At 44.8% G+C, this 26,689-nt stretch overlaps 2 protein-coding genes across 8 annotated transcripts in view; both read right to left on the minus strand.

Moving 5' to 3' along the window:
- Nucleotides 1-26,689, minus strand: part of RIPOR1 (RHO family interacting cell polarization regulator 1) — a 289,814-nt gene that overhangs the window by 175,599 nt on the left and 87,526 nt on the right. Inside the window, exon 1 of one of the 7 annotated variants that reach the window (XM_044271139.1) lies at nucleotides 8,903-8,950. The exons of the other annotated variants lie outside the window; for them this stretch is intronic. Within the exon in view, the coding sequence (XP_044127074.1) occupies nucleotides 8,903-8,906 (4 nt within the window). The 5' untranslated portion in view covers nucleotides 8,907-8,950. Of the gene's footprint in view, nucleotides 1-8,902; nucleotides 8,951-26,689 lie in introns of those variants that run through there. 7 annotated transcript variants of the gene reach the window in all.
- Nucleotides 2,303-4,884, minus strand: LOC122921137. The gene is made up of 2 exons (XM_044271145.1): nucleotides 3,368-4,884; nucleotides 2,303-3,032 (listed from the first exon to the last, which is right to left on the minus strand). The coding sequence occupies exons 1-2, from the start codon at nucleotides 4,176-4,178 to the stop codon at nucleotides 3,016-3,018; spliced, it is 828 nt and encodes a 275-aa protein (XP_044127080.1). The 5' UTR covers nucleotides 4,179-4,884; the 3' UTR covers nucleotides 2,303-3,015.

Below are 26,689 nucleotides of genomic sequence, written 5' to 3' on the forward strand. Positions count from 1 at the left end.
CATGTCGGACTCCTGGAAAACCGTTTACCGGTAAGACTAAACCTTCGTTTCCAGGACGTCCCTCCATGACAGTACCCACTGGAGAACTACCAGCTCAACCACTAGGGGGGGACCACAGCCTGAAGGACCTTGCGACCAAATGCCAGATCCTGGTTGGCCAGGGAATCTAATCTATAGTGCTTAATGAATGTAGAGAAACTGGACCAGGTTGCGGCCTTGCAAATCTGCTCTACAGAAGCATCTGCTTTCTCTGCCCACGATGATGCGACTGCTCTGGTGGAGTGGGCTCTTAAGGGGAACGGACAAGGAAGTCCTTTCTGTGAGTAAGTCTCTCGAATCAAGTCTCTGATCCAGCGGGCTAGAGTTTGTTTCGAGGCCTTGTTGCCTCTGTTCTTTCCCCCAAAGGAAACAAAGAGGTTCTGTGATCTTCTCCACGGCTCCGTCCTTTGGAGGTAAGCGAGAATGGTTCTTCTTACGTCGAGGCAATGGAACTTTTCTTCTTTCGCATTCTTAGGGGAGGTACAAAAGGAGGGAAGAATTATTTCCTGCTCTCTGTGAAACGGTGATACCACTTTTGGCAAGAAAGATGGGTCTAATTTCAGAATGACTCTGTCATCCAGAATTCTCAAGAATGGTTCTCTGATGGAGAGGGCCTGAATCTCCCCAATTCTACGAGCTGTGGTAATAGCTAGTAAGAAGACTGCTTTAAGGGAAAGCATTTTATCTGATAATTGGTCAATAGGTTCAAAGGGGGACCTACAAAGACTCTCTAGGACTACATTCAAGTCCCATGGGGGAACCGTCTGTCTAACAGTGGGTCTTAACCTGGAAATCGATTTAACAAACCTCCTAATCCACCTGTGGTCGGCCAGAGGGGTGTCAAGAAAACTACTCAAAGCCGAAATCTGGACCTTAAGGGTACTGGGCTTTAGGCCCAGGTCGAACCCTGCCTGTAAAAAGTCCAGAATGCAGCCTATAGATGGGGCCGAGATTCCTGGATGAGTGCCTGCGAGTCATGATAAAAACCTTTTCCATATCTTTAAGTATATGGCAGAGGTTACCGGTTTTCGGCTCTGCTGTAAGGTTGAGATTACCTTATCCGAAAGGCCTTTTCTTCTCAGGATCTGCCTTTCAGGATCCAGGCTGTTAGCATTAACTTCTCGAGATTCGGGTGTTCCAGGGGCCCCTGAACGAGAAGGTCCTTCCTCGCTGGAAGGGTTATTGGGTCTTCTAGGAGTAAGTCCGTCAGGAGCGGAAACCAGGCTCTCTTTGGCCAGGCTGGGGCGATCAGGATAAGGGTCGCTGAGCAAGCCTTTAGTTTTTTCAGGACCAGCGGAATTAAAGGGAACGGAGGAAAGGCATAAGCTAATTCCATGTCCCATTTCTGGGATAAGGCGTCTACACCCCTCGGATTGTCTCTGGGGTTCAGGGAGAAGAATTGATCTACCTGGGTGTTCCTTCTGGAGGCAAATAGGTCTATCTGTGGGAACCCCCATTGATGGCATATTTGAAGGAAAACTTCTCGGTTTAGACACCATTCGCCTGCATCTAGACAGTGTCTGCTCAGAAAATCTGCCGCGGAGTTCTCTGCCCCCTTTAAGTGGACCGCTGTCACCGAGAGGACTTTCCTCTCTGCCCAGTGAAATATTTTTTCGGATAACTCCAGAAGTAGAGGGTTCCTGGTACCCCCCTGACGCTTCAGGTAACATACGGTGGTTATGTTGTCTGACAGCACTCTGATGTGGTGGTTGGAGAGAATATATTCGGCTGACGTTAGTGTCTTCCATACCGCCTTCAGCTCCCTGTAGTTTGATGATCTGCGGCTGTCCAGGGTGGACCATTTGCCCTGGAAGACATGTCCTTCCAGATGGGCCCCCCAACCCCACTGGCTTGCATCCGTGGTGATGATTATAGAAGGAGAAAGGTTCCAGGCAACCCCCTTCTTTAGGTTTCCGGGATTGGTCCACCAGGATAGAGAATCTAGACACCGCTCTGAAGGTGTTACCTCCGAGTCCAAGGACTGATGATCCCTGTCCCAAGCTGCCAGCACTGCGGACTGTAGGCTCCTGGAATGGAACTGGGCCCACGGGATCACTGAGATGCATGAAGTCATTAAGCCAAGGATCTTCATTGCCTCCCTTAAAGTATGACGCTTCTGTTTCTGGAAGGCCAATATCTTTCTCCTTATTGTCTCCTGTTTGGATTCTGGAAGGAAGGAGAACTGACTTTCTGTGTCCAGGAGAACCCCTAAGAACTGTTTTTTGGTGTTTGGTACCAGGTTGGATTTGGGGTAATTTATCACCCAACCTAGATCCTTGAAGAGGGCTAAGGTCTGATGAATACTGTCCTCTAGATCTTGTTTCGTGTTGGCTATAAGAAGAAAATCGTCCAAATATGGAACAATCCTTATTTGCTGCTTTCTCAAATGTGCCACAATTTCCGTGATGACTTTTGTAAAGATTCGAGGGGCTGAAGAGATTCCAAAGGGGAGACACTGGAATTGATAATGAAGAACCGTCCCCTCCTGAATGACTGCAAACCTGAGATATTTCTGGTGTAGGGGGTGAATCGGGATGTGGTAATACGCATCCTTCAGGTCCAAGGTGCATAGGAGGTCTCCCTCTGAAATCAATGGAATTGCCGACTTTATGGATTCCATCTTGAATTTTTGATAGGTTATTGATTTGTTCAGGGACTTCAAATTGATAATTGTCCTGAAGGATCCGTCTGGTTTCTTTATTAGAAAGAGACTTGAGTAGTGACCTAGAAATTTCTGATTTTCCGGAACCTGGACGATAGCATTTAATTTTAGTAGTTTCTGCACGTCCAGACCTAATTGATTCTGCTGACTCACTGAATGGACTTTTGTAACCAGGAATCTTTCCGGGGGAGGACCACGGAAATCTAATTTTACCCCTTCTCGGATGGTCTTTAGGATCCACTGGTTTTGGGTAATCCGAGTCCAGGATTCCCAAAATAAGCGGAGCCTGCCCCCTACTGGCCTGATGTCATTGCTTATTTGGGCCTGAGCTGGGATTGAAGAGGAAACCCCTACCTCTCCCTCCTTTAGGGTAGCTCCATCTACCTGTTTTACCTTTCCCTCTCTCTGAGGGTGTATACTGTTTGGAGGTCTTACGAAAGGGCTGCACAGGTTTTTTTGCTTTTTCCTCTGGAAACCCTTTCTTTTTATCGGCTGCGCTTTCCAGAATGGAATCGAGGACCTGGCCGAAAAGGTATGTTCCGGTGAAGGGAATTGCGCATAATTTGTTTTTAGAGGCAATGTCTCCCGTCCAGGATTTGAGCCAGAGGGCCCGTCTTGCGGTGTTCGTAAGAGCGTCGTTCCTGGCAGCGAAACAAATGGACTCTGCTGAGGCGTCCGCCATGAAGGATGCAGCAAATTTTAATAAGGGTAAGGACTCAAGAATTTCCTCCCTGGAGGTCTTTATCTTGAGATGCTCCTCCAGTTGCTCCAGCCATAAGCACATTGCTCGAGCCACTGAGGTTGCTGAAATGTTAGCATTAATAGTGGCCGCTGAGGATTCCCAGGCCTTCTTCAGGAGTCCATCCATTTTCCGGTCCATGGGATCTTTTAATTGTGAAGAATCCTCGAATGGAATAGATGTCTTCTTCACCACCTTGGCCACCTGGATGTCGACTTTTGGAATTTCATCCCAAAGTTTAGTCTCCTCTGGATTGAAGGCCAGTCTGCTCTTGAATTCTCTGGGAATATAGAGTTTTTTGTCACCTTCTTCCCATTCCTCTTTGATCAGATCTTGAAGGTAAGAATTCACCGGGAAAATCTTTCTTTTCCTGGCCCTTAATCCGCCGAACATCTCGTCCTGTATAGAACGTTTCGGCTCCTCCTCCTCCACTGCCATGGTCTGCCTTACTGCAGTAAGGAGCGAGTCCAGCTGATCCGAGGAAAACAGGTATTTCCTAGGCTCCTCTGACACCGACGGGGGGATCTGATCCTCCAGATCGTCTGAAGGGTACCCGGTTTCTTCCTCTGAATCCGATACTAAGTGTACCCTGGTACGCTTGGACGGAGGGGAAGCGGGAACTGGAAGAGAAGGGGGCTGATTCATTCCGGCCGCCTGTACTTCCTCCCTGACGATGGTTCTCAGCTCTTCCAGAAAGGATGGTTGTTCTTCCTTCAGGATTCTTGCTAAGCAATCCATGCAGAGGGCCTTTCTATACGATTCAGACAGCTTTTTTGTGCATGTCGCACACTTCTTAGCTTTTTTCTTAGTGTCTCCATGCGGTCTATGTCCCGCCTCCTTTTCCACCTTAATAGGGGGAGAAGGAGATATAAGAACCAGCCTAGGGGGAACTATACACCTGCCAGCCGGATACTACTTACATTACCCTGGACGAGGGGGTCAGCAACCGCATCTAGCTTGCTCACACCTTGGGCCTCCATGATGCAACCGCCACATAAGCACACATCATAGCATTTAAATAAGGTTCCTACCTTACAGGCCCTCCCCTCATCGCCGCCGGGACCGCCTCCTCTTCTGGGGGACTCTTCCATAGAAAAATCAACCCCACATGCGAGGCCCCAAATCGAGGCCTCCAGCATGTATGCGCGCCGCCATCTTGGACGCGTCACTTCCGGGTCGCACAGGAAGTGACGCCGATCGCGTCATAGAGGAGGGCGGAGCCGCTGCTGAGCGCAGAGCTCCGTCGGAGAAGCCGCTCAGCGTCCAGGTACCTGCGGCCTGCTCAGGAAAAAAAGGTACCGGACAAGCTAGGGGACCCCTTCCCAGAGGGGTGCTGGCTTTTAGGCCCCACGGAGGCTGAAGAGGAGAGGCAAGAGCCCCCCGACCAGCCTCGGCCTAGTGTTCGCTCCCTACATTTAGCAGGGATCCACTCACTGCCTCCTATCCCTGTAGGGACAGGAAGAACACTGGTGGGAGGGTAGGGGAGGGGCCTTTTAACCTCTCACGCTTCCTGTCCCTACAGAGATCCAATAGGACATCCTCCAGTGGGTACTGTCATGGAGGGACGTCCTGGAAAAAACATCCAACCATTTAAAAAAATAAATATATTTACCGTAACCAGCATGTGAAAAAATAAAATTTTGATGGTAGCATCCAAATTAAAGTTTCAGCGTTAAAAACTAATTTACCCTGACCCGAGGTCACAATAACACCTGTACAAGCAATTGTATGCTTTACAACAAGTCTCCTACATATTTCTATGCCTGAGAATTTCTTTGGTGAGAAGTACAGTGCCAGCGCAGTCTGTGTAGCCTGTTCAGCCTGCCTCCAGCACTACTGATCCTGGACGGAGCAGAAAGAATTGAACAGACCTCAAAGGCTACATTTATACAGCACTCCAGGTCACCGCAGGAGCCCGGCACCGACGGAAGCCGATGCAACAGACGGGATCGGACAGTATTCCAATGTTGGCTGCTTAACACCTTAGATGTTATTGTCTATAGTGACCGCAGCATCTAGATCTGAGAGAAGGCCATGCACTCACAGGAGCTGTGGTGATCCCCACGAATCTCATATGAAAGTCCCGGATAGCCACTTTAATACTTTCTCTCATGATTTAGGCCAAGTTTGTTGAGAAATCGGATTTTTTATTCTATGCCAATTAGCCTCTGGGTGCAAAGAGGACATTGCTGTTGCATCCGAGGCTGAGCTCCTTTTCATTCCCAGATGCACCCCCTCTTTGACTGACGGGGCGAGGCAGTAAAGAGCACTGGGTGATCCAGCCAAGTACAGCATGTCTGTCAAACATGCTGCGGAGAAACGTCAGGGCCAGACCCGACAACCTCTTTACTGCCAGGCCCCGTCCAGGAATGTGAGGCAGCAGCCCAGTGTTTTTTGTCCAGCAGAATCCTGGCATATTTGCCAGGTAGCGGCTGAATCCCAGCCAGAATTAAATAATGCTAGTGTGAGACTAACCTAACACAAACTAATGCTCAAAACAAAACATATTGGCTTTTCCCCCATTTTCTGTTCCACTGACAGAAAACACAGTGCTGATGTAAACTTGGCCTATAAGCAACTTTTTACAACTACACAAACTAATGGTAAATCTCCAATTACAAATGGCAAACTGTAAGATACATATGAAGAACTGAAGATTAATCGTATAAACTTAGCTGTTTGATGCATTTGTATCTTCGGTTACACTGTGCTGCACTAAGCAAGAGCAGGTCTATGGAGTTTTGTAAGCAGATTACCGGACTCGCGTCTGCTAAGATGGTGTTCTAGACAGCTAAAAACAGATGGTGCTCCTCTTATCTGTCACCATCATCTCCTGACAACTAATTATCAGCAGAGTACGACTACACAGCGCAGTCATGCCGTGCTGCGTTCCAGTATCGAGGGGCCAAAAAGCGTTCTCTGCACTATTCAGTGGGTCTGTATGGTTAATGGGTGCACGGTACTGAAGGCATTGCTCAGCCATTAACAATGCAGACCTACTGAACAGTGCGTTCTTCACTAGTTTAGTTAGAGCCCACTGCGGTGCTTTTATCCACATTACAACCATGACACAACCCTACCATGTGGTGGTAACCTTACTTTCTTTTTTAGTACTGTAACTGCCCCTTAATACAATAACATAAGGTGCTCCAAAGTTTTAACTAATAGACAACTGGAAGCTAATTAAATTAAGGAGGGCAGTAATACAATAGCACACATCCAGGTCACCCTTATGGAAAATACATTTATATATTAGATAAATATAACAAACCAAACACTTCAAAGGGGTTTATGTGAATTTTTTACTGATGAACTATCCTCTGGATAGGTCATCAGTATCTGATCTGTTGGAGCCCAACAATTGGGACCCCCGCGAATCAGCTATTTGAGAAGGAATCGGCACTCCCAATAAAGCACAGGCTTCTTACAGCTTTGCCTAGGCCAGTGCCCTCATGTTTATGGGTCATATGGCCTAGACGCAGCTCAGCCCCCTTGAAGTAAAAGGGCTGAGCTGCTATATCAAGCACAGCTTGGTGAGCAGAGAGGGCCACAGCACTACTGCGAGTGGCAATTAGCTGATCGGCAGGGGTCCCGTCTGTTGGACTCCCACTGATTAGATACCGGTGACCTATCCAGAGGAAACGCACGCTGGGGCGGGCCCTATCCTGGCTGCATTAGCTACTATGGGTAATACAATGTCACTGTAGTCTTACATATTGTTATGCTGACTCTGGCTGCAACAGCTACTTAAGCTACATTCGCACGAACATATTTTGTTTGTGTCCGTTCCGTTTTTTGCCAGATAGGATGCAGACCCATTCATTTCAATGGGTTCGTAAAAAATGCAGACAAGTCACCGTGTGCCATCCGTATATCCATTCCATAGCCCCGCAAAACAAAAATAGAACTATTAGGTCCTATTCTTGTCCGTTTTGCGGACAAGGACAGGCACTGTTACAATGGATCAGGAAAAAAATAAAATACTAATATATATATATATAAAATGTATGCGTCTCCACAATTGGAGGACCGCAAACACATGATCATGTGAATGTAGCCTTATTGTGACAGAATAGTTGTGTCTACGTATCGGTACCCTTCATTGATTGTATGAAGTTGCAAGTTTATTGATACTTTGGAGAGAGTTCAGAGAAGAGCTACTAAACTGGTACATGGATTGCAGGATAAAACTTACCAGGAAAGATTAAAGGACCTTAACATGTATAGCTTGGAAGAAAGATGAGACAGAGGGGATATGATAGAAACTTTTAAATACATAAAGGGAATCAACAAGGTAAAAGAGGAGAGAATATTTAAAAGAAGAAAAACTGCTACAAGAGGACATAGTTTTAAATTAGAGGGGGCAAAGGTTTAAAAATAATATCAGGAAGTTTTACTTTACTGAGAGAGTAGCGGATGCATGGAATAGCCTCCCTGCAGAAGTGGTAGCTGCAAATACAGTGAAGGAGTTTAAGCATGCATGGGATAGGCATAAGGCCATCCTTCATATAAGATAGGGCCAGGGGCTATCCATAGTATTCAGTATATTGGGCAGACCAGATGGGCTAAATGGTTCTCATCTGCCGACACATTCTATGTTTCTATAATTTATTTTTTTACCATTTTCGTTAAGGGGATCATTTGTAGATTCTAGATCTTGGTTCTGTATGAGACCACTGTTCCAATATATGAAGTTATGATATCATGCCATCCAATGCTTGTAATTAGTGTGATAAAATAGATTTTTTTGTAGGTTTAGTGCTTTGGCTTGGATCAGAGAAGCTGGTTTTATATGGCGTACAGAATACAGTGTGATGGTGTATACGGTTACCTTGTAATACATTAGGTTTGTACAGCTATAGTGGTAGACAGCCTATAAGCCATTGTGAGTGAAGTAGTAACTAATCAGTCTCTTCAAAACATATCCACAATATGATAAAATACATTTCAAGACCCTCGGTCTTCACAAACTACAGTAACAGCAATTCTTATTATGTTGAATGTGGCTGAAGTTTCCAGCGCGGACATCTAGGTCACAATACAAGACGACAACGTGCAGACTGAGTGGCAACATTTTTGGAACAAAAGTTTTCAATGTCTTGATTTCAATCCTAAAAGGAGCTGCATTTTCTGCAGCAGGTTTCAAATATTCATCCGGCCAATTTGGTCAACACATTTTCCAATAAACGCCAAGGCTCCACCTCATTGCCATTGACAGTTTTAACTGGCTTCTATCTGGTGATGCTGCATGCAGCTAAAATCAGCAGGATTTTGAATGTAATAAATCAGTTGTACCCACAAAATCGTGCAGCCACTGGCAGCCATGGGTGGTCAGGCTTTTGGCCGCAGATGACAGCCGTCTAAACCCAGTATAACAATACGCAGGAAAAAACCATCTAAGATTCAAAGCCAATACAGTCTTAAATACAAAGTCCCAGTTTCCTTTGAGAGATGTCGCTTACCCATAACAAGTAGCAACGCATCGAACAATGCCGACTCTTCCTATGGCGCCGTCTCTTTATGCGAGTGTACACAAAGCAAATAAAGAAGGAGATTCTCAAGAGACACAGCTTTAATCCTACTTACAAAGCGGATAAGAAACCTCACTCCCTTTCTCCTTCCCAAACACTCTTCACATTCCTTACATTTCTGTTTTGTAGGAGTTTGGATCACTCACTTGACAGGATGCTAAGGCTCCTTTCACACTGGCGTGTTTGGCTTTCCGTTTGCGAGATCCGGTCAGGGCTCTTACAAGCGGTCCAAAACGGATCAGTTTTGCCCTAATGCATTCTGAATGAAAAAAGATCCGCTCAGAATGCATCAGTTTGCCTCCGATCAGTCTCCATTCCGCTTTGGTGTCCGTCCTGATACACAATGTAAGTCAATGGGGACAGGTCCGTTTTCTATGACACAATCTGGATCCGTCCTCCAAAGATAATACAAACGGATGCAGACGGATCCTTCTGTGCAGATCTATGATGGATCTGCACCAAGATCCGCGAGTGTGAAAGTAGCCCAATACTTATTTCTACAACCCCAATTCTAATAAAGTTGAGGTGCTAAGTAAAAACAGAATGCAATGGTTTACAAGTCTCTTAGACCCATTTTTTTTTTATCACAATAGCTCATAGAGCACATATCAGATGTTGAAAGTGAGGCATTTTACCATTTCATGAAAAGAAAATCACCTCATTTACAATTTATGCAACGCAGCAGTTTTTGTCCGGCCATTTCTTAGCCGGATTGCTGCCAATCCCCATTATAGCTAATAGGGCCAGACTGCAACGCTTTAGCTTCCGGTAACACAAGAATGCAAAGATTTCAAGTTCTAGTGTGAAACTACCCTCAGAGAGGCACAATCTCCCCGATGCAAAGATGGACAAAGGTTCATTAATCCACAAAAAAAAAAAAAATGTCTAAAAATGTCAACAATTTCAGAAAAATGTTCAATGTAAAACTGCAAATATCCTACCATCTACAGTACATTATATGAACAAAAGATTCAGAAAATCTGGAGAAATCAGTGTGCGCAAGGGATAAGACCCTCAGGCAAGCACTGCATTAAAAATAGGCATGGTTCTGTACTGGAAATCACTGCATGGGCTCAGGAACACAGAATGGACTGTCTAGGAATACATTTGCTGTGGAATCCAAAAATGCAAGTTAACGCTGTATTATACAAAGAAGCCATATGTCAACATAATCCAGATACGCTGCCCATCTTCTCAAGGGTCATTTAAAATGGAAAACTGTTCTATGGTCAGATTAATCAAAATCTGAAATTCTTTTTGAAAACTACAGATGCCGTCGGCTGCAGACTCGAGAGGAGAAGGACCATCCAGCACACAGTTCAAAAGCCTGCATCTCTGATGGTATAAAGCTGCATGAGTGCCTATGGATTGGGCAGCTTACACATATGGAAAGGAAATAACCATGCTGAACAGTACATACAGATTTTAGAACATATGCTCTTATCCAGGCAACATCTCTTTCAGGGAAGGCCTCGCACATTTTTTATCATCACGACAATGCGAAACCAAATTCTGCATGCATCACAGCATGGCTTTGCAGATGAAGAGTCTGGATGCTAAACTGACCTGCCTGCAGTCCAGACCTTTCACCAGCGAAAAATGTGTTGGCAAAGACAACCCAAGTCTTTGCTAGAATCCTACATCAGACAATAATTGGACAAGATTCCTCTCCCAAAACCTCTGAAATTGGTCACCTCATTTCTGACAAGTTTACAGACTGTCTTGCCCTGTTCCAACTATTTTGAGATCTGTTGCTGCTGACATTCAAAATTAGCAATTTTTTTTCATGAAGTGGTAAATTGTATCACTTTCAACATCTGATGTATGTTCTACTGTTATAAAGTTTGTATTGAGATATTACAAAACAACAAGAACCATAACATATGGAAAACATTTCTGGACGTTGTGGTTGAGCCAGTTAGTCCCCATTAGCAAGATGTAGTATAACAGCCTTCAGTTATACGGCTTGGCAGAGTCCAATATAATATTCCAAGCTTGTCAACCCAGACAAAGCAACTTGTTTCATATGATAAGTCTATCAACTGTTTGATCCAGTTGCATGGGATATATGCTCCATGTTCTACTGTGAATAAATGGGTCTATGAGATTTGTAAATCATTGTAATGTTTTCATTTACATTTTACACAGTGTCCCAACTTTTTGGGAATCGGTTGTAATTTATACTGCATCAACATATTCCGCAGTTTTCCCAATTTGGGAGGCAACTAGTAAAACATCAAAGAATGAAAACAAATGGAGAAACCGTTACATACGGCCACATTTATCACAAGGCACAGGTCTCACAATATAATAGGTGTATCTTTCGGAAGAGCAATGAACTAGAAACTCAAACCTATGCCAGCTATGGGCTTATATACACTGAACAAAAATATAAACGCAACACTTTTTTCTCCCATTCTGCATGAGCCGAACTTAAAGATCTGAAACATTTTCTACATACACAAAAGACCCATTACTCTCAAATATTGTTCACAAATCTGTGTATATCTGTGTTAGGGAGCACTTCTCCTTTGTCGAGATAATCCATCTAGAGTTGTTGCTATACCAAAATTTTGCAATACTCTATACCATGCGGAAAAAAAAAACATCAAAAAAGCCACGTGCATTTAACATATTAAAAAAATGGAGAATCGTGGAGTTTTTATTTTATTCTGTTCCGGCATTCACTGCATAGATTTTTTTTATATTTTAATAGTTTGGACTTCTTGGACCTGGCCATATTTGATATGTTTATTATCTATATATTTTATATGTAAAATTGGGAAAGGGGGCGATTTATACATGGTGTGTTTTTTTTCTTTTTTTTACAGTTTATTAACTATTTCCCCCCCTTAGGGGCTAGAACCTGGGATCTTTTAATCCCTTGTCCTATTCACCCTAATAGATCTCCATTAGGGTGAAAAGGACCTCACACTGTCCCTGCTGCCCTGTGCTCTGTGCACACAGCAGCGACTGGCAGCCAGGGCTTCAGTAGAGTCCAGGCTGCCATGGTAACGGATCGGAGCCCCAGGATTACACTGCTGGGGCTCCGATCAGAAGCTGCCACTGCACCACCAATGAGAAGGGGAGGGGGGGACCCTGTGGCCACTGCCACCAATGACTTTAATACTGGGGGGTTTAAGGGGCTCGCACTGCGCCACCAATGATAATTAACATTTTATACAGGAGGCGGGTACTGGCAGCAGATCAGCGTCAGTTAACCCCTCAGGTGTCGCACGAGAGGGGTTAACTGCCGCTGATTGCAGCTCCCTGTCAGAGGCAGGGTGCTGGCTATATGATTTTGCTGCTGTCACCTGCCTCCTGTATTAAAAGTTAAAGACAACCTTTCATGAGCAGGCAACATAGAGCAGCGCCCAGGGATCTCCCTGCACTTACTATTATTCCTGGGCGCCGCTCTGTTCACCCCCAGTACTGCTCCGTATGCTAATTACTACTATCGGAGCGATGGGCAGGAGACATCAGCTTCTCTCCTGGGCGTTCCTTCTCCTTGGCTGTGATGTTCTGCGCTGCAATTGGACAGCGCTACAGCCAGGGAGAAGGAATGCCCAGAAGAGAAGCTAATCTCTCCTCCCTATCGCTCCAATAGTAGTAATTAGCATACGGAGCAGGAGACAGTAATGAGGGCACAGGGGGCGAATAGAGTGACGCCCAGGAATAATAGTAAGTGCAGGGACATCCCTGGGCACCGCTCTATGTAGCCTGCTAACTTAAAGTCCGGACCGATTTAAAATCCTCTTATCATTGGTGGAATAGTGCGCCTGCCCCCCTCTCCCGACAGGTAGCAGCGGCAGCAGCAGCACAGGTGGGAGGGGGGGGGGACGACTGCTTCCTTCTCCCCTGTGCTGCTGAGGGAACATGAGCGCGCTGACAGCAGCGCGCTCATGTTCAGAGATACTACTGTGCGCAGGATTTCCAAAAAATGGAAATCCGGGTATCATATCGATACCGGGACAAAAGTATTGATTGGGCATTGAAATTTCGATACCTGCAACAACCCTAAATCCATCCCAGCTGTGGCATATCAAGGTGCTAATTAGACAACATCAATATTGCACAGGTGTGCTTTAGACTGCCCACAATAAAAGTCCACTCTGAAATGTGCACAGAAAACCAGTCAGTATCTGGTGTGGCCACCATTTGCCTCACGCCATGCAACACATCTCCGTCGCATAGAGTTGATCAGGTTGTTGATTGTGGCATGTGGAATGTTGGTCCACTCCTCTTCAATAGTTGTGCGAGGTTGCAGAATATTGGCAGGAACTGGACCACGCTGTCGTATACGCCAATTCAGAGCATCCCAAACATGCTCAATGGGTGACATGTCCGGTGAGTATGCTGGCTATGCAAGAACTGGGATGTTTTCAGCTTCCAGGAATTGTGTACAGATCCTTGCAATATGGGGCCGTGCATTATTATGCTGCAACATGAGGTGATGGTTGTGGATGAATGGCACAACAATAGGCCTCAGGATCTCGTCACGGTAGCTCTGCATTCAAAATGCAATCAATAAAATGCACCCATGTCCGTTGCCCATAACATACGCCTGCCCATGCCATAATCCCACCTCCACCATGGGCCACTTGATCCACAACATTGACATCAGTAAACCGCTCAACCACACGATGCAACACACGCTGTCTGCCATCTACCCTGAACAGTGAAAACTGGGACTCATCCATGAACAGAATGCCTCTCCAATGTGCCAGAAGCCATAGAATGTGAGCATTTGCCCACTTAAGTCGGTTACGACGACGAACTGCAGTCAGGTCCAGACCCCGATGAGGACGACAAGCATGCAGATGAGCTTCCCTGATACGGTTTCTGACAGTTTGTGCAGAAATTCTTTGGTTATGAAAACCGATTGTTGCTGCAGCTGTCCGGATGGCTGGTCTCAGACGAACATGGTGAACATTCTGGATCTGGAGGTCCTGGGTATTGTGCTGTGTGATCAAACTGCACATTTCAGAGTGCACTTTTATTGTGGGCAGTCTAAGACACACCTATGCAATATTCATGCTGTCTAATCAGCACCTTGATATGCCACACCTGTGAGGTAGGATGAATTCTCTCGGCAAAGGAGAAGTGCTCACTAACACAGATTTGTGAACAATATTTGAGAGTAATGGGTCTTTTGTGTATGTAGAAAATGTTTCAGCTCTTTGAGTTCAGCTCATGCAAAATGGGAGCAAAACTGAAAGTGTTGTATTTATATTTTTGTTCAGCGTAGATTTAAACTATAATTTACTCCAGTTTCTAGCATAAAATGTAGTAAATCTGACAGGCCGTGAAGTACCCCACTGTTCCTGCTAAGTTTAGGTAACTTAAAAAGTGGCGAGAGAAGTGAAAAGTTTAACTACTTGATACATTTGCCTCAATGAGTGAAAAGGAAAGTTGGTTCTTTTTGTAATAGCTTACAATCTAAATAATGTATTAAATTCTTTATATGGCAGACAAAACGTTGAGATTAGCAGTAAAAACAATGTAGGGGAGATGTCCCCTACAGCTAACAGCAGAACAGAGAGAGGCAGCAGATGGTTCAGGTAATTTGGAAAGCATTTCTCTTTTGCATAATAGAATAAGAAGAACTAGCACAATTTAAAGAGGCATGATATAGAGAAGGAGGAGCTGAGCAGATTGAGATATAGTTTTGTGGTCAAAGATTTTTTTTTTTTTTTTTTAAAACATAAAAGCTGTATACAGCTTTTACAGTAACTCACAGCTTTGTATGCATATCCACCCACATAGAGAATGCCATCACTGATAACACCTCCTCCACATACAACTGAGGTAATTACAAGTTATACTGAATCTTTTGCCATAAAACTGTACATCTACTCAGTTCCTCCTTCTCTATAACATCCTGGCTGCAGACTGTTCTGCATGTTGTTCCTCTTTAAGTAGGTGAGGAATGCACACAAGCTTTACATAGTCAGGGGAAGGAGAGTGAGACTCATGTGGATCAAGTCTACCATTAAGAGAAACAAAATAAGAGTTTTGCAGGTTCGATACCTTTTAATGGCTAACAAAAATAGAAGTAATGATGTTACATAGCGAGCTTTCGAGACATCACCAGTTCCTTCATTGGGTGTACTACAAGAATATATGAAGAAACAGCAATATACATTTGCAAGAAAAAAAGTATTTGAACCCTTTGGAATGATATGGATTTCTGCACAAATTGGTCATAAAATGTGATCTGATCTTCATCTAAGTCACAACAATAGACAATCACAGTCTGCTTAAACTAATAACACACAAAGAATTAAATGTTACCATGTTTTTATTTAACACACCATGTAAACATTCACAGTGCAGGTGGAAAAAGGATATGAACCCCTAGACTCATGACATCTCCAAGAGCTAATTGGAGTGAGGTGTCAGCCAACTGGAGTCTAAACAATGAGATGAGATTGGAGGTGTTGGTTACAGCTGCCTTGCGCTAAAAAAAAAAAAAAAATACACACAAGTTCTGGGTTTGCTTTTCACAAGAAGCATTGCCTGATGTGAATGATGCCTCGCACAAAAGAGCTCTCTATAGACCTACGATTAAGAATTGTTGACTTGCATAAAGCTGGAAAGGGTTATAAAAAGTATCTCCAAAAGCCTTGCTGTTCATCAGTCCACAGTAAGACAAATTGTCTATAAATGGAGAAAGTTCAGCACTGCTGCTACTCTCCCTAGAAGTGGCCGTCCTGTAAAGATGATTGCAAGAGCACAGCACAGACTGCTCAATGAGGTGAAGAATCCTAGAGTGTCAGCTAAAGACTTACAAAAGTCTCTGGCATATGATAACATCCCTGTTAGCAAATCTACGATACGTAAAACACTAACCAAGAATGGATTTCATGGGCGGATACCACAGAGCACGTTTACAGTTTGCACAAGAGTACCTGGATGTTCCACAGCAGTACTGGCAAAATATTCTGTGGACAGATGAAACCAAAGTTGAGTTGTTTGGAAGAAACACACAACACTATGGGTGGAGAAAAAGAGGCACAGCACACCAACATCAAAACCTCATCCCAACTGTGAAATATGGTGGTGGGGGCATCGTGGTTTGGGGCTGCTTTGCTGCATCAGGGCCTGGAAGGAAAAATGAATTCCCAAGTTTATCAAGTAATTTTGCAGAAGAACTTTAGGCCATCTGTCCACCAGCTGAAGCTCAACAGAAGATGGGTGTTGCAACAGACCAACGACCCAAAGTTTAGAAGTAAATCAACAGAATGGCTTAAACAGAAGAAAATATGCCTTCTGGAATGGCCCAGAGTCCTGACCTCAACCCGATTGAGATGCTGTGGCATGACCTCAAGCGATTCATGCCAGACATCCCAAGAATATTGCTGAACTGAAACAATTCTGTAAAGAGTAAGGGTCCATTCACACGTCCGTTGTTTCTTTCCTGATCTGTTCCGTTTTTTGCTGAACAGATCTGGACCAGATCTGGACCCATTCATTTTCAATGGGTCCTGAAAAAAAATCTGATATTGTGCTGTCCGTTTTTTTTCAGGACCCATTGAAAATGAATGGGTCCAGATCTGGTCCAGATCTGTTCAGCAAAAAACGGAACAGATCAGGAAACAAACAACGGACGTGTGAATGGACCCTTATGGTCAAGAATTACTCCTGACCGTTGTGCACGTCTGATCTGCAACTACAGGAAACGTTTGGTTGACGTTACTGCTGCCAAAGGAGGGTGAACCAGTTATTAAATCCAAGGGTTCACATACTTTTTCCACCTACACTGAATGTTTACTTGGTGTGTTCAATAAAAACATGGCAACATTTAATTATTTGTGTGTTATTAGTTTAAGCAGACTGTGATTGTCTATTGTTGTGACTTAGATGAAGATCAGATCACATTTTATGAACAATTTGTGCAGAAATCCATATCATTCCAAAGGGTTCACATACTTTTTCTTGCAACTGTATATACACTAAGAACAGAGACATGGGGGAATGAATAGACATTTGAAAAATGACAGAACATCATATCAAAGATCTTGAGAATGAGTCCTTAATTATCTTACAGATAAGGGGTGTGCAACTTTTATGGTCTCTAAATTGATATTATCTCAGAGACCTGGTGCCCCGACTATGTCTATAGAAGACTCTTTAGATCTTGTAGTGCGTCAAATGCTGGAGACAAATTCAGTTCAACATTCAAAGTGTCAAGAAGTGTTATAAATTTGTATTCCCAAATTCTTCTAGCTCTTTGGGATTTTAAGTTACCTTTTAATATGAGAACTTTCATGCGTTCTTCATGGTGTCCTGGGCTATAGAAATGCTTAGCCACAGGAAAGTGTAGCTTTTTCTCTTTAATTGTGCAGCGGTGGGACCTCATCCTTGCACTGAGTATCTGTCCTGTTTCTCCAACATAGAGGCCTCCAACAGGACATATGGTGCAGAGAATCAGATAATTCTATGGGAATGGGTTTTGCATCTTATATTACAGGGATGGGTTCATTTTTCTGTGGTACATGGCCTTGAACTTTATTTGATCAGAATATTCCTTAGATTTGGAGGTTGTTGGTAAACTAGTAAAGGGGGTAGGGGGGGGGGGGGTAGGGAGAGAGAATCTGGGAAGATCCTTACATAGGACATGATGTAATTTTTGGGTAGTTTTCCCTCAGTACCTCTAGTCGTGGGTTGTAGGTCACAACCAGAGGTACGCGCTGGTTCTGTTTCTTTAAAAGATATCAAACTTTTAATACTCTTATTTTGTTTCTCTTAATAAGAGCACTAAACTAGTTTTATATTGGCCAACACGGTATCAGACTTTTCTTTTGTACCAAAAGGAGTGAATGGGTAAGGGCTCATGCACACGACAGTATTTTGCGTTCAGTATACTGGACGTTTTTTTAGCTCAGTATACGGAACATATACTGAACCATTCATTTCAATGGTTCAGCAAAAAAATACTGAAGTGTCTCAGTGTGCATTCCGTTTCAGTATTTCAGTATTTCCGTGCCGTGAAAAGATAGAACATGTCCTATTCTTGTCCGCAAATCACGGTGCTTGGCTCCATTCAAGTCAATGGGTCCGCAAAAAAAACGGAACACATACGGAAATGCATCCGTATGTCTTCCGTATCCGTTCCGTTTTTGCTGAAGCATCTATTGAAAATGTTATGCTCAGCCCAATTTTTTCTATGTAATTACTGTATACTGTATATGGCATACGGAAAAACGGAACGGAAAAACGGAAAGGAAACGGAAACACAATGGAAACAAAAAACGGAACAACGGATCCGTAAAAAACGGACCGCAAAACACTGAAAAAGCAATACTGTCGTGTGCATGAGGCCTAAGTCTGAAAGCAAACAGCAGCTAAAATGAAGCTGGAAGCAGTGAGCAGGTGAGAACATTAGCCAAATCAAGGGTATGGCCACACGGTCATATGTCTGGATGCAGAGGCCCTGAGCAGAAAGTATAAAGGACACATACCACCTTGTCTTTGGCTTCCAAAAGAGCACCCAGGAACCTGATAGCGCGGACGTACCCCGAGTTGTCAACAAGATTGAGTAGCTCAAATGGCATCTCTCTTCTGCCATGAGGGACTGGCATGTTATGCTGCCCTCACTGATGGCAGAATAAAGTTGTGGCAGAAATCCATGGTTAGCAAGAACCAGCTTCATAATTATCGTAGCCTTGGCCTGAAAACAGTCATAACTGCTTGATTAGAGTCATGGTCATTTGCAAGTCCTGCTCACTCTACCCACCTGCTGATGACTCCCAATGAGAGAACGGCTAATCTCCAGCGAGTGAGCGGGGAGAGCAGGATATCTCAGGCATCCATGACCAGGAATTCTGCAGGCCTGGGCTGCCATGATTATAATGCTGGCTATCACCAATCACTTACTCTAAGCTCATGAGTGAAACACCACAGAAAACAGCAGTGAGGAAATACTTAGCTGTAAGGGCACAGTCACGCAACCGCAACATGTTTTGCACTCCGAAAATTAGGGTTGCAGCCCGTGTGCGTTCTGCAATTTGCAGAATGGGCGGCCCATTATAAAAAAAATGCCTATTCTTGTCCGCAATTGCGGACAAGAATAGGACATGATCTATATTTTTTGCACGGCTGCGAAACTTAACAACAAATGTGGACAGCACACTGTGTGCTGTCTGCATCTTTTGCGGCCCCACTGAAATTAACAGTTGTGTGAATGAGCCCCAAGAGCGATCTATCTAGAGCTAGACTTCAGTGGGGTTGTTAATATAAACAGAAAATCCACAACAAAAGCATCAAAACTGTGATAAATAGTACAGCTTTCGGATACAACTGGGCGTTAACTTGTGGTGTGGCAATGTGACATGCTATGCTAAAACTGTGCGAAACACTCGCAAAAAAATGAAAATTCTGACTTGTCGCATTGCAACAGCATTTTACATACATTGCATGAAATGTAGCATAACACATCGCTATACCCTTATAAGTGTTTGTCGGTTTTGGTGAGATTTAATGCAGATTTTCATCATCCAAAAACATAACATGTGCAGATAGCCTTATGGTGCTGGTATCCTGATGATGGTACAATTACCACAGGAGCCTAGCACTGACCGATTGCCGGACGCTCCCTAGAACAGCCTGGATTGGTGATAACTCGGATCTTGTCCATTTAACCTCATGGATTCTGCAGCTTCTAAAGTGAGCTACTTATGTCCCTATTAGGGTTGTCACGATACCAACATTTGGAATTTATTTCTTTGGGGGGGGGGGGGGGGGAGACGAGGTGACTAAAAATGACGAATCGCACAGTTTAGATATTTTTGTCACAGCATTCACCGCATAGGAAATATTTTTTAATATTTCATATTTTTTCAGGCATGGCGATATGTGATATGTTTATTTTTTATTGTTTGTAAATTTTATATGTAAAATTGGTAAAGGGGTGATTTAAATTTGTATTAGGGTGAATAGGACTTCAGACCGTCTCTGCTGACCTGTGCACACAGCAGCAGGGAGCTTACCATGGCAGCCAGGGCTTCAGTAGCATCCTGGATGCCATGGTAACAGACGGAGCCCCGCAATTACACAGCTGGGGCTCTGATCAAAACTGCCACCACACCACCAATGAACAGGGGGGGGAATGTTATGGCCACTGCCACCAATGTATGGGGGCAGGGGGCGCACTGCGCCACCAATGAATCTAAAACACATTAATTCAAGTATAGGCAGTGGCCAATAACAGGGCATGCGATCCGCAGCAATTAAGGAGTTAATTGCCAGGGTTTGTCAGATAGCATGGCCTGTTATTCAGGCACCCACTGCCTATACTTAAATGAATGTGTTTTACATTAATTGGTGGTGCAGCGGCCACAGTCCCTCCCCTCCTCCTCCCTGCCATCTCCACATTGAGGTGTCACAGTGGAGAGGGAGGGAGGGAGGGACTCCTTCTCCACTGTGCTGGTGAAGAGAACATGGCATGTGCTGAGGGCAACACGTGCAATGTTCTCTAACTGATACTAGGCTGCGCAGCAGTGCAGCCTAGTATCAGTAAATAGTAAGACCCGTTATCGTATCGATCCGGGTCTAAAAGTATCGATTGGTTATCGATACCCGGTGCAGCTCTAGTCCCCATTGCCCACCAGATCACCACTCCCCCAACTTAAATGCAATCAACGGGTGCCGATGCGTTGCCAAGGTTGTTGGTGGCCTAGCAAAAACTTCTGGACCTGCCATCACTATATGCCTATGAGGCCACCTAACACTTGTGCACGGCTTCATAGTACACCCAATGTGCAGTCTAATTCACACCTTGTCTGTAGTGTCTGTGACATATGTAACTAGAAAGCTCCCCACACACATTCCAAATATATTCATAGGCCCCCATTGTCTGCTGCTCTGTTCGGTTCCTGTGCATGAGCCCTAAAGCAAAAAAACAAAATAGTTTGAATTTCAGCATTTATCCAAAGGGCATTTATATGAATAGACAGCAAACACGAAGATTTCAGCAAGCCCCATTAAGGTGAATGGAATAGATTTTCTGTCGCAGAATTTTCTGCCGCCAAATCTGACACTGTGGGGGCCGCACAAATATACCATCTTTTATGCCTGGAGTAGGTTTCACCCCTGGCGTGCCTTACATCAGTCCACACAATGCCTGGAATTGTGCTTGGTGACATAAGGCGTATATACAGCTGCTAGATCATGGAAAGCCATGCAGCTTCAAGCGCACAGTTTTTATGCTGAGGTTTAAAGGGTTTCTATCATCAGAATTTCTGTTATGTAGCTGACGGACATTAGCGATGTGCTAATGTCAGCAGAGGGTTCTTTATACTTTTGTCCCTGCCGCCGTTCTCCTAAAAACCACACTTTTAAAATATGCTAATGAGCCTCTAGGTGCTATGAGGGCGTTGATTCAGCACCTAGAGGCTCTGTCTACGCAGGATTTCTTTAGCGATCCCGCTAACTCAGACGTCACTCAAGAGGAGCGGGGCGGGCTAAACCGAGGACCTGGGTGGGATAAATGGTTAGTAGACGGAGCCTCTAGGTGCTGAATCAACACCCTCATAGCACCTAGAGGCTCATTAGCATATTGTAAAATTTAGTTTTTTAGGAGAACGGTGGCAGGGACAAAAGTATAAAGAACACTTATGTACTGCTGACAATAGCACATCGCTAATGTGAGTCAGCGAATTTCTGATCAACTCAACAGCCTGGACCCTTATGAAGGTTCCCTGTATTGCCATGGTAAGCTGCCTGAAGTACGTCCAGACAGGCAACCTGTAAAAATCCTATAAACTCCATTAAAATTTATAGTTTTTTTTTTACAAGTTCAGGTGGATAATTGTAGAGATAGAGCTATTCTATCTCTTGACGCTGCTAAAGCGGATGTGGCGATACCTAAGCGCATAGCTCGGTGAGTGCTGTGTATACAGTGATCTAGAAGGCAGGGACACCTGGGCACTGTCCCTGCCTTCTCTAAGGGTTGCCGTGATGTCACTGACAGCGGGCAACCCGATCAGCAGCTGCACGATTAGCGTGCGGCTGCAGTCTCTGAATGGACATTCTGGAACGTCCATTCAAAGATAGAAAACCACCTCCCGGACGTTTTTAGTCTATGGCCGGACGGGAGGTGGTTAAGAGTCACTATAAGCCAAAATACATGTTTTTTTTTGTTTTGTTTTTATAAATTCTTTTTATTATTCCATAAAATCAAATAAACAACATACAATTAATGATTCCAACACATCAAGAAATATATGATCCCATCACTACAGCTTTTCCTCTTTTTCCTTTCCTTTCCCCACTCCTCCCACTTCATTCCTAAAAAAATAAAAATATAAGATTAACCAATTCAACCCCTCCTTCTATAAATCCCCATCACCCCCTCTTCACTTCAGCCATCTCTTTTCACAATTTATCAAAATTTTCCCTTCCTTTTTTTTTTAATGGTAAATTAAATCTCTGGCAGGCAACTGAGCACTTAACATACTTCTCCCACATCTTTATCGTAGGTGCTCCATTTTCCTTCCAATATTTAACTATACATCGGCGAGCCTGAAATAGCAACTTAGCAGCTACCACCTGATGATTCACATCTCGAACCCTCTCCATATCCTCCAGAATACATGTTTCAATGGTCATAGGCACTAGGGATCGATCAATATTGATTTTTTAGGGCAGATACCGATAATTTGTGAACTTTTAGGCCGATAGCCAATCATTTATACTGATATTCTGTGAATTTTCATTTAAAACAAAATTCCTACACAAATCTGCTGAAAATGAATATGTTTATTGTTAATGTGTAGTTTTTTGTGTAAATCTCTCTTTTTTCCATTTATACTTAATATTTTGGTGTGTTTTTTGTTTTGTTTTTACTAACTTTTAACCCCCTTAGGGACTAGACCCTTGTCCTATTCACCCTAAGGCTACTTTCACACTAGCGTTCAGAACGGATCCGTCTGTATTATATTGTATAAAATTTTCTAAGTGTGAAAGTAGCCTGAGCGGATCCGTCCAGACTTTTACATTGAAAGTCAATGGTGGACGGATCCGTTTGAAGATTGAGCCATAGTGTGTCATCTTCAAACGGATCCGTCCCCATTGACTTACATTGTAAGTCTGGACGGATCCGCACGGCCAGGCGGACACCCGAACGCTGCAAGCAGCGTTCAGGTGTCCGCCTGCTGAGCGGAGCGGAGGCTGAACGCCGCCAGACTGATGCATTCTGAGCGGATCCGCGTCCACTCAGAATGCATTAGGGCTGGACGGAAGCGTTCGGGTCCGCTTGTGAGCCCCTTCAAACGGAGCTCACAAGCGGACAGCCGAACGCTAGTGTGAAAGTAGCCTAATAGAGATCTATCAGGGTGAATAGGATCTCACACTCTCCCTGCTGCTCTGTGCACACAGCAGCAGGGAGCTTACCATGGCAGCCAGGGCTTCAATAGCATCCTAGCTGCCATGGTAACAGATCGGAGCCCCAGGATTACACTGCTGGGGCTCCGATCGGAGGAGGAGGGGAGAGGGGACCCTGTGGCCACTGCCACCAATGATTAATACTGGAGGGGCTTGGGTGGGGGGCGCATTAATTCATATACAGGAGGCAGGAGCTGGCTGCAGGATCACATAGCCGGCTCCCGACCTCTATGAGCAGTAGCTGAGATTCGCGGCACCTGAGGGGTTAACTACCGCGGATCGCAGCTACCGCTCATAGAGGTCGGGAGTCGGCTATGTGATTCTGTAGCCAGCTCCCGCCTCCTGTTCAATTTGAATGAGTAAGTTAACATCATTGGTGGCGCAGTGGCCACAGCCCCTCCCCTCCTCTTCCCCTCTGTCTCTTCATTGGCGGCAGCGCATCACAGGGGGAGGGAGACACTGCTTCCTTTTCCCCTGTGCTGCTGAGGGAACAAAGAGCGCTGACAGCAGCGCGATCTGTGTTCCCCATACGTTATCGGAATATCGGCAAAATAGATGCAGATTCCGATAACGGTCAAAATCCTGAATATTGGCCAATAATATCGGTAAAACCGATAATCGGTCGATCCCTAATAGACACCTTCAATGAATGGTTGCTATCTATTTGCAGGATTAAGTTCTTCCAGAAATCTTGTATTTTGATGCAATTTCAAAGTAAATGTAAATCATCGACCCCAATCCAGACACATTTTTGACATTTAAATTCCTTATGCTGACAATATCTCATAATTTTTTTTTCTCGGAGGAGTATAAACGGTAAATCAAAAATAAAATAAATTGTGTTACTCTGTGGGATGGATTCCTAGAGACTTTTCTAGTCGCCTGCATTACACAAATCCAATTCTCCTCCTGCAAGGTCTCTGTCTCTGCCTACACGTCGTAGTTTTATTCCGGCCGCCTCTCGGCATGTTTGCCGTGCTGCCACCGGAACTCCGGCCCGCCCCCATTTTAGACAATGGGGCCGGAGCGATAGTCCGGGGGCACGCGTGCACTAGCGGCAGCACGGATCCGACAGGCTTTTCACCCGCCGGAACAGCCTGCCGGAGTTCCTTGCTGCTAGTGTCTACTCATGCACCAGATTTATCATCCAGCCTAATGCCTCATTAACACGTCAGGCCTAGTTCACACAGTCCGTGTTCGGTCAATTATTCCCATCAGTGATTGCGAGCCAAAACCAGGTGCGGCTCTAAACACAGAACAGGAGTAGATCTTTCCTTTGTACCTTGTATTTGTGGAGGCTCCACTCCTGGTTTTGGCTCACAATCACGGTCCAAAACACTGACGTGTGAATGAGGCCTCAGCCGTTGTGATAAAAATAGTGCATGGTAGACAGCCTATTTAAAGGGAATTTGTCATCAGAAAATGGCCTATTGTTTAAATCACATATTTATGTTAAGCATTTTTGGTGGCATTATTTTTAACTTTCTATTTTTAACTTTCCATATCTATATTTAAACAAAACCCATAAAATCTTGCAGCTTCGACCCAGGGCACTTGTGCGTTGCGTGAAAATCGCAGCATCTTCTATATCAGGGCTGGCCAACCTGCGGCTCTCCAGCTGTTGTAAAACTACAATTCCCACCATGCCCTGCTGTAGGCTGATAGCTGTAGGCAGTCTAGGCATGCTGGGAGTTGTAGTTTTGCAACAGCTGGAGAGCCGCAGGTTGGCCAGCCCTGTTCTATATTGTACGTTTTTCACACAATGCAGGCAAAAGTGGATGGGGCTGCGTGAAAATCGCAAGCATCCGCAAGCAAGTGCGGATGCGGTGCAATTTTGACGCATGGTTGCTAGGTGAGACTCTGGATGGGGGCCCAATCTTTACGATCTTTATTATTTCCCTGGTGATTGACCAAGTGATGAGCGCAGTGATGTCACCAAAAGGTCCTTTCCCTCCCAGGTCCTCAAAGAAGAAAGAAGACAAGCTAGTGTTGTGGAGAGTTTCATTTTCATTTTTAACCCCCTCCATCCCTAATTTACTTAGCATTCTGTATTATAAATGCTATTATTTTCCCTTAAAACCATGTTATAAGGGAAAATAATAAGATCTACACAACACCTAACCCAAACCAAAACTTCTGTGAAGAAGTCCTGGTTCGGGTCTGGGTACCAAACATGCCGATTTTTCTCCGGCACGTGCAAAACGCATTAAAACGCTTTGCACCCACGCTGAAAAATCGCGCATTTTCCTGTGACGCAACTGCATCCTATCCGGCCCTCAAACGCGACGCCCGTGTGAAAGAGGCCATAGGGCTACAGCAATCGATTATTTTAGTAAGTATTCTACCGATAAACCGAGTAGTCTGATAAGAAAAAACTAATGCCATCAGTTCCCCCTCCAGTGCTACCAGCTCCACCCAGTGCCACCAGCTGCCGCCACTCTCTCTCCTAGCCATCAGTGCCCAGCCGCAGCACCTAAACTAAAATACTTACCTTTCCTGTAGAGGCACTGCCGAAACTACAGAGATATTCCATCCTCTTCATCACGCCCTGCACTGGGACCTGATTTTTCGGAGGCTTTTTGCACGGTATCGATACGATACCGGGATTTGTCTTTTATCGATACTAGGCTGTGCGCCATGTTCCCTCAGCAGCACAGGGTACAAAGTAGAAGTCTCTTCCTTCCCCCTGTGCTGCTGCTACCACCAATGAGAGGAGAGAGGCTGTGGCCACTGCGCCACCAATGATTACTAACGTTTAATATATTACAAATGCAGCCGGCGGCAGAAACACATTGCCGGCACCCTGCCTCTGACAGGGCACTGCGATCTGCGGCAATTAAATGCCGCCGACCGCAGCACCCTGTCAAAGGCAGGGTGCCGGCAATGTGTTTCTGCCGCCGGCTGCATTTGTATATTAAATGTTAGTGATCATTGGTGGTGCAGTGTGCCCTCCCCTCCACAGTATTAAAAACATTAATGGTGCAGTGCGCCCTCCCCAGCATCAAAATCATTGGTGGCAGTGGCCACAGAGTCCTCTCACCTCCTCTCATTGGTGGCAGTAGCAGTTTCTGATCGGAGCCACAGCAGTGTAATCCTGGGGGTCCGATCATGGCAGCCAGGACGCTACTGAAGCCCTGGCTGCCATGGTAATCTCCCTGCTGTCCTGGGCAAAGTCCAGGGCAGCAGGGAGAGTGTGAGATCCTATTCACAGAGCTCTATTAGGGTGAGTAGACAGGGGATTAAAATGCGCAATTTCACTCCAGTGAGGACCATGCTTATCTTATGAGACTTTTTAATAGAACATACGACTATTTCGTAAAAACTTGCGACTTT

This window comes from Bufo gargarizans, chromosome 10, assembly GCF_014858855.1.
Source record: "Bufo gargarizans isolate SCDJY-AF-19 chromosome 10, ASM1485885v1, whole genome shotgun sequence".
Taxonomy (NCBI): domain Eukaryota; kingdom Metazoa; phylum Chordata; class Amphibia; order Anura; family Bufonidae; genus Bufo; species Bufo gargarizans.